General features: G+C 34.9%; 1 protein-coding gene across 1 annotated transcript; it reads right to left on the bottom strand.

Moving 5' to 3' along the window:
• Positions 1 to 672: 672 nt before the first annotated feature.
• On the bottom strand, positions 673 to 10,871 carry LOC586026 (uncharacterized protein KIAA2013 homolog). Its single transcript, XM_003726446.3, has 2 exons — positions 10,690 to 10,871; positions 673 to 7,615 (listed from the first exon to the last, which is right to left on the bottom strand). The coding sequence occupies exon 2, from the start codon at positions 7,490 to 7,492 to the stop codon at positions 5,609 to 5,611; it is 1,884 nt and encodes a 627-aa protein (XP_003726494.1). The 5' UTR covers positions 7,493 to 7,615; positions 10,690 to 10,871; the 3' UTR covers positions 673 to 5,608.
• Positions 10,872 to 12,229: the final 1,358 nt, after the last annotated feature.

Here is a 12,229-nt window from a genome sequence, read left to right as displayed (position 1 = left end):
CGCTGGTGGGGCCCTCTAATTTCTGCAATCTGCAAATAGACAATCCAATATAATGTGTATGGGTCAATCGCATAATAATTACACCCTCCTGTATGACTGTGTGTTAATGTATGTATGTTATTCATTGACAAGTACATAGCCCAATGCCAAGTAAAGTATGATGCATAAAAGGACCCCATGGTGACTAATTTTACCCAATACAAAATGGTCATGAAGAAGACGAATATGTAAATTCTTCCCTAATTAAAAATGTGTCCCCTTTTCTAGTAGTCATGGTTTTGGGTAAAATACATGTAGATCATCATATTTTACGCTCTACCCAATACACATTTTACCAAATACAAAATAGTCATGAAGAAGACAAATATAAATTCTTCCCTAATTAAAAATGTGCTCCTTTTATAGTATATGGTTTTGGGTAAAATACATGTGGTTAATCATATTCTACACACTATTTTCCAAGAAGTTTATAACTTTATATCTAACTCTAAATCAATAACTGATGGAAAAATGCTAACGTATCTTACATCATTCTATATGTATTAAAACAAAAGTGGGAAAGGGGTAGATCTACAGATAGTGGATGATTACAAACCCACACAAACCAATGCCCAGCTTGTAGGTGCTGGAAACACACAATTTATACAACAGGAATCACACAAAGCAATGCAATTTTGAAGTTTCACTTGTTATTTTATTAGAACAATTACATTTATGAGTTTAAAGATCAACTCTTTATAAAGGGAATTAAAGAAAGATAAATACTTTTCTCCATAATGAAATTATTCAAATAATAATAATAATAATAATAATAATAATAATGATAAATCTTCATAAACAAACTACAACCCCAAAACACATTGAAATACGGTTGAATTTGTGTTTACTTTTACATAACACAACTTAATTCCAATACAACATTCTTTGGGTGTGCTTTCTGTTTTTAAATAATACTTTGAAAATAAAATCAACATCAGTCAAATTCAATAGCCTTGAACATCACATATTGAAATGTGCAAACATGACTTTAATGCCACATACAATAGGGTATTGAACTTGCCCTCAAGTTTATTTTTTGTAAATTTTTTCATTCATTGGGTAACATCTATAGGAAACATTTCCATTAAATTACATAACCAGATAACATTTCCGTCCAATATCTGTTAGTGCTCAAATAAAAACTTGGACTGCTTTATTTTTCAATAGCATTTTCAAGCAAGAAACAAGACGTCCGCTACATGTTATATCTACTCCATAAGACGAAAACAAATTGTACAAACAAATATTTTTTTTTTTCTTCGGTGCAGAGCTTTTAGGTCGTATGATTCGTATCTATTTTGTGAGTCTTTTTCCCCCACAACTGAGTTCTGCAAAGGAATTAATAATTTTAATTGTTGATTTATCACAATCATTTCCACGCCAAGGTATACATCTGTCTCTCACTTTCTCCATAATTTCTCATATTTCCCGCATTCTTCTGAAGTTGCTGTTCTTTTACCATCCCATTTCAATTTTCATAATTTCTGCTAGCTAGGAATTATAAGGAATGGTGTTTTAATGTACTACAATACTGAGCATACATTCATGTAGATCTACAGTACATAATAAGTCGGAAAACAACATTGTTTGGAGCAATTATAAGCCAATGATCTGCATGTACACAGTTCTGTTGATTGAATAATAAGATCTCAACTTTTTGAATTTCATGAAATTTGAAGAAAAAGAACCTGTATTTTTCTTTATCCTTGTTCCCCAAACAACAAGAAACTGATTTTTGTTCCATAGAATATGATTAAATATGTTATCAATTCTAACTTGCCTGCAGAAAATACAAAAATTATCAATATTGGATGAAAACAGACCTATAAGAAGAAGAAAAAAATACAATAAAAAGAATATAGACCTGGCTTTCTAGTTTCTACCTCAAAACATCAACTGGAGATTCTCTGTCACTTTCAAATAAATTCCTATCAATGGTAAACTCACCTACAAGTATATATAAATCATGCTTACTTCATAAGTATAGACATTTCTACACAAGTCTTAATACTAGAGATTTTTTAATGACCAATACCGGGCACATTCCTAAGACTGAGAGACATGAAAAAAGAGGAAAAAACTTTGATGCTAAATATACATGTACAATTGCAAAATCTATTATCTTACAGCAAACAATAATTTCAAGAGCTGACATAATATATAGTAATAGGGTGTAACAAATAAAACAAAACTTGAATAGGCATATCTAAAAATCACTATCTTGTATAATATCAAGCACTAGCAATATACACATATATCACAACTTGTGTATTAAGGAACATCAACTAAATGCAGGATAACGAAATGAATTTTACATTGATAGTAGAAAAAAGGAATATTAAGTTATACAGTGCAGTTACATAACTTACATCAAATTAGTTTAGTAATATCACTAATGCTCATGTGCAAATGCAAGTCTTATACCTAAATAGGGTTTGTGGGTTAAAGCAAATAGAAAATTATGTGTTGATGAATCTTTGGCTGCAACCAGAAATGATGGCATCTTATTTGAGTAGAACAGTGCCTTTTTTAATGTTTGAAATAGAAATACAGAAAGGGAGAAGGAGAGAAAAATAGAAAGAGAGGGGCGAGGGGGTAGACTACTGTAAGGGTGAAAGTGAGTGATTGAAAAAAGACAAGAAAAAGAAAGAGAGAGAGAGATAGAGAGAGAGAGAGAGAGAGAAAGAGATAGAGGTGAGGGAAGGTTCTTCCTAAAACAAATTTTGTATATCAAAATATTATTTGGAAAGTTAATTAGTAGATTAACAATAACTACAATTCGCTTTTTAGACAACATACACATCAATTAATATTGGACAAGTTAAAGTTCACTTAGCTATCTTGTCAAAATGTTCAGTTATTCTGTGAAGATGGATTTGTTGTTTGTATAACAGGAGACCCATAAGGCTGAAATCACACAAAATAACACTTTCTATGCAAAATAATCCCAATTTTCATAAAAAAGAAAAGAAAATAAGAATTGATGCGCTGTTCAGATCTGACATGAGATGCAATGAGTCCTAGGAGTATCAGTGTGGTGAAATCAGAGACATGCACACAAATGCAAATCAGAGTAATATGAAGAGGAACCAATACTTCACCACAGACACCCTCCATGCACAACTTGCAAACCATTACTAGCATCAGATTTAGATTGGAAGGATATTAAAATGCAAGAGAATGCCAACTTGGCTTTGAATGTGGTTTGGCTGAAGAGGTGTTTTGAATAGTTGCATGTCTAATTGAAAGGGAGGCCACAAAACAAAACTCTTCTAATAACCATGCCTTTCACAAGGCTGAACTGAAGATGTTTGTAACCAACTTGGCAGAACATATACCTGCTTTAGTGTCTTTTCCCCATAAATGTATTATATGAAAATTAAGTGTTAAATCTAGTTAGCCTCTGCTAATATAAACTATTTGGATCATTGTGAAAAGCTGATTTTGGTAAATAAACAAAGTTTCTAATTCTATATTCAGCTTTAGTATCATTATGACTATATTTGAGTTTATATGTACATGTAGATGCTATAAGGAGTAATATGTACATCAATTCATAATCACATCTATATGAGTACATCCATAAACTATAATAAATGAATCATTTTGAAACATTGCACTATGATCAATTTTGTTTGTCGTTCATTATCTAGCATGCTATTCCAGAGTTGCATTCGTATTAGCTGAAAAATACCCACAGGTGACAAAGACTAAATCCACTGTAATTTTTATTTTATCCAGCAACTGAATATGAAAATTCTCTAGTCTCTACTCTCTACAGCTACATTTTTAAAGAGTTGATATAAAAAACAATTAATGAAGCAGAAAGAAGAAAGAACCATTCAAAATTACAGGTGATACTTCATGAGTCCATTTTCACAGCACTGTGTACATTATACATGTATTGCCATTACACACAAATTCAGGCACAAAATACAAGTTTCAAAAATTCAAAATTTGCAAAATATATAACAAATGTTCTTTTTAAAATAGTCACGACCCACACAAGAATTAAATGATAATTAAAGACAAGAAATTCTTTACAAAGACCTTTGATTTGAATATCCAGTAATCCTTTCATATGCCTCATTGTGTGAGCTTCCAAAATCACATGAATATTTTGTACCAAAACAAGCGCTCCATGCAATGCATGCTATTTTGATCTGGACAAGAAAAAGATATCTACATGTACATGTTTATTATAATATTGTCTGCTGAGAGCCAGCAAGTCGTTAACTCTATAATTAAGAATGAGTTAGCACCCTTCTGGTTCTCAACAGATGATATACATGTAAACCCCTCCAAAAAAGTGTAAAAACTCAAATTGGATCGATTATAGCTCTCTTATCATGGCATAATCATCGCTTTGATTATTATCATTAAAAGTGTGTTTATTCCTTTTACATGTATATACAATATTTGTTATGATTTTGCAGAAATGGAGTGAGAAGTTCATCAGAATAAGGGGTAGGGTCAAAAGTGGAAAAGTTGCAAAATGGACTGGTAAGCACTGGTATTGTTATGCAGAGCACTCTTATTTCTTTGACATGCGAGAGTGGGATTTTGGAAAATGAGAGTGGGGCTGTTGTTCCCAACCGGTCATCCTTAAATGTCAAATTCTAAAGAATCTGAAACTGAAATCCATGCATTATGACTATGGTGATATGTCATAAGGTCATGCAAGATTTGCTACTCTTGGGTTATCAACTTTCTGAAGCATCATGCCTAGGTTTAAACTGTTGAAAAAGTCTGTGCAATATTTGAATGAGCAATGCATTTTGCAACTTTTCATGTTTGACCTTGCTCCTTATTTTGATCTACTGCACACTCCATTACTAAAAACAAAACAAAAACAAAAACAAAAACAAAAACAAAAACAAAAACATTTTAAAAAGGAATAAACCCACTTTCTAATTACCAGTATTCTAAACATAGTGATGATTTTGCCATGATAAGAGAGAGATAATAGACCATACTTGAGTTTCCAAACTTGTTTTGACAGGTTTATATTCCTGAAATTGCATAACTAAACCCCACACAAAATATGTTGGGTTGGTCTACACTGTACATCAATTTATAACGAGTTTTGTTTCGCTAATAGATGTTGGAAGTTTCATGAAACTTTTTTTCTTTTCTAAATCTAAGGAAGGCACTGACATGTATGTTAGTACTCAAGTTTTGAGAAGAAATGGAATTAATATATCGGTTAATTATGAAAATGGCCCTTTTTCAAACAATCTTAATAAATATTCAATTATCCGTACACTGTACATTTTATTACAAGCTACTGTAAATTCAGAAACTTTACACAACACTTTACATTTGCTGTGAGAATTTCTTTTGCAAATCACAAAATTCTTGTATATATATTGTAAACGGATACTTTCATAAATCTGTATCATGTATGAAATTTGTGAAAGTTTCTGAGTTTACAGTACGGTATGTTCCAAATGAGGAAAAGCATTTGGTAATTTGGAGGTATTATCTTACACAAAATTTATCAATATAACACAAATTTGAATTAGAAATTACGACAATCATGAATTTATTGTATTATCCATTCATTTAGCTATGGTTTCATATTGAATTTGGATGATTTCTGCTTACTTGATGATCCATCGCGATCACGACAGTACTCGTTCCAAATCATTTTCACCAGAATAACATGAAAGCATATGATAAGACTGACAAGTACAATCCAAACGATGACTGGAACTCGGAAACCAAGGTGGTCTTGGCCGGAACTGTTGACGGGTACCTCGTCCAACCACCGAAGTTTCTTGATGTGGATGATTTTCTGGAGATACTCAAGGTGCTTACGGTCATGTGACAAATACAGAAATGGTGTTTGTGGTTCGGTCCACTTGAGGTCCAGCTTCTGGTCTTGTTCTGTAAGCTGCAATGCCTGCAAGCAGCCGGATCCACAGGCATACAGAGGGCGCACCATATCATCTCGATTCTGGTAATGACTGACGTGAAGCGTGACCTTTTGATTTTCAGCAGGGCCCGACGGATCCACATTGATTTGCAGGAAGGACGAATTGTAGAGGATGTTCTCAAAAAGGAACTTGCCTTTGATGTGAGCAGGATCTGCATGAAATGAAAGCTCCTTGTCTGTGAATTGAGCAGAAAAGACACTGAGAAGCATGGCCTGGGTGACTCCTGTCACTCCAGCTGACAACAAAGAACTGCAACCATGTTTGTACAACGTATGCATCCAATGTGAGATCAGATCGTGAAGCTCCTGAGATTTCGTAAGCTGCATCCAAAGCTCTGGGTTATCAAACGTTGGTTGCCCGTTAAAGCACGACTGCGGTCGCTGCAAGGCACTCACTAATTCCTTCTTCTGCTGTATACTAAGACCAGGCACCAAGAGAGGGGCTTTCACTGACGTCATCATATAGTAAAACGTTGCAGTGACTAGCTCAGTGGTCAAGTAGGGAGAGTCCAGGTTTTCCTCTGCACTTAACAAGGGTTCAACAAGTAGTTTACTATTCCACATACTCTTAGACCACACACTAACATGTTCATCCAAAATGTCCCTATAATCGAGATGTAACAAAGAGAACAACTCCTCTTCTGTTTTATCAGTTAAACTTGCTATAACATCAGTGTCTGCATGAAAATCTAACACTGGCTCTGAAAATCGAGCAATTGCAATGATTGTCTTTGAGTATTTCGTGCCAGGAGCTACTTCCACTCTTTTGTCAAATCCTGTAGCTGCAATCACTAATGCCACATAGTGCTGTCCCTGTGTGTCTCTGACATAAGGTGCGGGAAACTTCCCTGTTGATATCACATACTCAATTGATTTTCCATTCACTTCAAATATCTCATTGCTTGTTGCGGATCCTTTCCAATTATTAGGACCATTCCTTGTAACAAGCAACGTGACTGGGACTGAAGCTGTATTGTCTACTTCTACCTCCTGATATAATATTGCTTCTCTTGTCCTGTGAGCCAGTGTGGTCACTTTAACCTGCACACACGAATCTTCTACATAGTAACATTGTATATGTTCTATAAAGCCCTTCTTGTAGTTGATGATAGTAGCACGCTGATCACTGTAACCTTCGATCTTAGTGCGCAGGAGCGGGCGGTAGGGTGCATCGGATGTCCAGGAGTCCCCTCTGAGATACAGATTGTTCGGCTTGACATGATCCACGATTAACTCAATGTATCCGTTTCCTGTCACAGCCAGCACCTTGGGGCGTTCGGGGCTGCGGGTGGCGTGCAGCACCGTCACCCCTGAGGGTCCATACTGCTCCTCTAGCTGGGCGACCTTGGCGCCCAGGCACTCGATGGTCACCTGTGTGGTCTTACCATGATGGATAACCCAAGGCCCGATGTAGCCAAAGATGACCAGTACGAGGATTGCTGCAAAGCAGAACTTCTTCCACTTTGTTGCTGGGATTGCCCCAGTGAGTGCGCTGATTTGACTCTGGAGCCACATGTGATATGCTATCTACCTCTGCATGGTCATCCAGTCTACAATGACTTTCATCTGATGAAGGACATTCACACTACAGCACTTGCTTTGGCATCTCACAATGCGTCTGTATCTGTTATGAAGAATCTGTAACACAGAGAATAAAATAACAAATGAATTCAATGAGGCATAAGGGTGAAATAAGAATACCCTTAAGAAAAAATCATGAGCTGGGTAAATGCTACATGACAAATGAAGATATAAACCCACGTATTGTTGGAGATGGTAGATTGTTAAAGGTAGTGTATCCCTTTTGCAGCCAACACTTACGAAAAGCACTGTCCAATATGCTCTGTGTATTGATTGCATCATTGGAGTATTACAAATATGATTATCTTTTTGATGACATGAAAAATATTGTATTAAACAGTACTTGTTTAATACATGTATACTATTCAATATATATATATTGTCTTACATGTACATGTATATCATCAAAAGAACAAGCAGAAATACACAGGTCTGATTCAATATGGAACTTTGACCCATAGTTAGACACAGTTACAGTACATGCTTGAGTTATTTGTACAGGGGTGATAGTGAGCACTAAAAAAAAAAAGTTTTTTGTTTTCCCCTCAACCACGCCCCCCTTTCGAGTAAGAAAATTGGGAAACCGTTTTAAATCAGGTTTTTATCAGGCCTGTATGTAGGGCAATCCAAACATCATTCAGTGAGCCTTAGGGCAGACCAACCATCAAAGAAAATAATTTGCATACTGTTAGTTACTAGTTAGTGTATAAAAATCAACCATAAAAACTACAGTAAATCTAGCATTCTATAGGCCAACAGTGTAATATGAGGTGTTGTGGTCCAGTGGATAAGTCTCTGGACTGAACCCCAAGGTACTGGGTTCAAATCCCTAGTCAGACCACGAATGTCCTTTGGCAATACATTAATCTATGTAAATGTATGTCCACACTCCAGCCAGGTGAAGTACTGTACATGGGTCCCCGGCAGAAATTAATTCCATAAAATGTTTGAGCACTGTAATGGCGGCCGTGCTAAAGCCTGGGTAATAACAATGGAGCACCTGGCCCCAGTGTTGTTATTACCATTATCATGAAGAAAATAACAAGATAAAATAAAAGCATCGGGAGATGGAACCAAAATTGGAATTCTATTCTGTGTGCTCCTCTTTTCTTTGCAAGTGCATTTGCATTGACTTGTCTCCTCACAAGTTGCTTTTAGATTCATTGAGAAAGTTCTAGATCTAAACTAAGTAAACGTGTGCTATCTCTACAGAAGTAACATTTGAAGCTAATATCTGTAATGTAAGTAAAGCATAACGCACAGAGCAAAATATTTGTGGGATTGGTCCCTTTAAAGCAGGAAGATCTTACTCAAACAGAAACCAAACTTCTCTACAACAGACACGTTCAACTGCATGAGTGGAAGTGTGATATTTTAGAAAAGTCAGAATATAATTTAAGATAAACTTGAGTTCTGGCATTGATAGAAAATAAATTCTCACAGAATCCAACAAAACTTACACTGAATGTTCAAGATTACAAATAAATGACATGTGCCAAAAAAAATTGGTAGAAAATGTATAGGGGCTGAGAAGGCTGTGTAATGCGCATAGAAAGATAAGAAAATCAAGGTACATTGTAAGTACATGTAGGCCCGACCCCATGTGCTTAACACAGGTCACTATGTGCAAAGGAGAGTTGTAATTTTTATTGAAGATAATTTCCAGCAAAATTTTGTGAGTTTTTTAAAATTTACTACCTTTAGTTCAAACAATCAAATCTATTCCAGGATAAACAATCCAGAATGAATTACAGCCATGTTCTCTCGACATACGATGCCCACACCAGAGCTTAAGATAAGGTAAGCTTTAACATATTCATTACTGTAACCACAGTTAATTTATCAAATTGAGTGTGACTGGTACAGTTTGTAGTTTGTACTGAATTGGCAATAAACTCTATTCCTCTATGACATCATTGGCTATCCACACAGGAAGGCTATTGCCAATACATAGCTCTTACGACCTTCTAACCGGGAAGCTGATGATATTCAGTATCTGAGAGGAAATGAAATATTTATACAGGGAACTCATGATAGCAGCAGAAGTTCAAACTCGCTTAAAGTTTCCTCATTCTAACAATTGTATAATTTTCCCAAAACTGGATTCATTTCCTACCCACTGATACTGAAACTGTATTAATGTGGTATTTTTAAAAAGATTTTTTAAATGTCAGTCTATTTTCAACTTACTAAATGTCAAAGTTTTTCCAGAGAACTACCAGTATGCATTTACTATTCAATGACAGAATTAGTTCTCTAGAAAACTAAAGAGTATATACGGGCCTCACATTTCCCACAATTGTACACACACAGTGAGCAATACAGTACGGTATGCTGTGCACTACTGCACTTGTATTATTTGTGCAGCGTTTTGCCGTGAAACCTGTGAGCAAGTGTATATTATTAATGTTCTCATTTAATTTTAGGAAAAATACTCCAAAAAAAGAAAGAAAATTGATACGAAACAGGTAAGAAAGACATAACCGACATATAAATCATGACCATTATTTAAAAAATTGTTGAAGAATTACAGTAGTTGATTTGTGGTCCGTTTTTCGAAACCGTCCAACTTCTTGACTATCCCACTGAAATGTGTGTTAATTCTATACACGTTTCAATGGGATAGTCAAGAAGTTAGATTTATGAATACTAGTACGACTGTTTTGAGAAACGGGCCCCTGGTGAAAAAGCACATTCCATTGGCACCAATATTTATTTTTGTCTAGACTAATTCATAATTGCATGATTGATGTAATGATGATCCTGATGTCTGATGATGAATTCAGATTTGTGACTTCATCATGATCATGATGATATGGATATCTTCCAATTTTTCTAGTAATGTCATTGATGATTATTTTTAATTTATGCAAATAAAGTTTCTACATGGCGACTTCGCTTAGTAGGCTTCCTATCCATGTAGCACTAGCCACTAGCACTACATCTATTGTTGTTACTAGATCTAGTGACTAATCAAAATTGATGACTGTGTCTGTGACTGTGACTAACGGTAGATCTAGAGTCTAGTCATCATGTTCAACAGTCAACTTCAACTTCAATTCATTCAAGTATCAACTAGGTCTACAATCAAAAAGAAAATACTGAATAAAGATCCATTGCCAGTTACATACCTCGTTAATGAATAAGAAGTTATAATATTATAAACGCAATGTCTCACTTCCAACAAAAGATCAGCGAACGCGATAGTACAGTCATAACCGTCTGCAATTCGGTACTACGTGTAGAAAACAATGGTTCAGTACAGCGCGATCATCGAACTTACGACTCTGGTAGGCTTATGTACAAAACTATCATCACATGCAATAGAGTGCAGATTAAAAACGACAGTAAAGTGTAATAATTTCCACTCAAAAGAGTCTTCCCATAAATTTTGATACAAAAATATAACTTTTATCTTTTCCAACTTGCTTAATTTTAATATTTTTATAGGCACAAATACTTTTAAAAATAAAATACACGAATATTTGCGGTACATAAATGTCGATCTTCAAAAAAGCAATTACTGTTGCCTCGCTTTGCCACGCCCTCTTTTGGCGTCTGTTTTATATACACGAAATAAGAAATGCCGGGCGTTGTCGAGTTTTTGATGCTTGGTTCTGTTTGGAAAAGTAGAATAAGATTTTAATAATCGCTCATACTTGTACCAGCTCAAACACTATTTCCACAGTATACTGTCTTTTTGTTGGGTCGTGTCTACTTTTTTCCTACATTTCTATTTCTGCTCTATCCCATGTTATTATTAATCTACTTCTTTAAAAAAAAAATTGTCGTTGTTCCTGAAAGGTGATCTGAGTATAACAACTTGTGCTTTTTTTACAGACCACCTTTTTTCCACTTTTTCGATTGTCTTTATAACTTTCTTGCTACTGTTCATGAATTTATTCTTGTTGACGATGAACTTGCTGTTACTGTTCATGAATGTATTGCTTTCATGTCAGTGGAAAGAAATTAATAAATCTTGAATCTTGTTCCTTTTTGTTATAAGACCGAGATGTGTTGAATCTCAGCTTTTTCAACAAGTCCAACAACGCACTTATGACAATGATTTGAAAATATGAAAACTTGATCATGACTGAGAAACAGAAATGAAAAATATTGACAATTAGGAGTAGGCCTAATTACAATTTTTTTTCTCGAAGGATTTAATTTTGGTACGCTAATAACTTAAACACATACTGAAATTGTTACCTTATTTAGATCCACAAGGAACATATACTTAATTATAAGTTATATTGCTTGTTTAATTTTTAAATGGAACCCGTGCATGTCTTAATTTTGTATTAAATGACGACCTTATGGACTTCTCACGCTATTGAATCAGTAATATTTAATGTATAGCCTATTAAGCTGAATCTAGTCGGACATTCCGTAAAAGAAATAACAATAAATTTCGCCCGAGACAGACGGTCCAGTATTCTGTCTGCCTATAATGATCCCGGCCTATGATCCACTAACATAACCTGAAAGTCTTTTAGAAAGTCAATTTCAATCGCCTTGAATATTTGATTCTGATAAATTAAATAAAATAACTTGATGTCAGGCTCCTTATCTATTTAGGCATTACAATAGCTAGTTAGGGTGACCGAACAGTTATCATCATTTCGGTACTGATTCTATGAAAATAATGTAATTACCTTTGTTTATCTTTCT

Source organism: Strongylocentrotus purpuratus, unplaced genomic scaffold, assembly GCF_000002235.5.
Source record: "Strongylocentrotus purpuratus isolate Spur 01 unplaced genomic scaffold, Spur_5.0 spur5_scaffold_2, whole genome shotgun sequence".
NCBI classification, from domain to species: Eukaryota; Metazoa; Echinodermata; class Echinoidea; order Camarodonta; family Strongylocentrotidae; genus Strongylocentrotus; species Strongylocentrotus purpuratus.
This window is presented reverse-complemented; position numbering and strand designations above follow the sequence as displayed.

What these genes read in the sequence shown, in the direction of transcription:
- LOC586026 (XM_003726446.3), bottom strand. Translation starts at nt 7,492, where the DNA reads ATGTGGCTCCAGAGTCAAATCAGCGCACTCACTGGGGCAATCCCAGCA.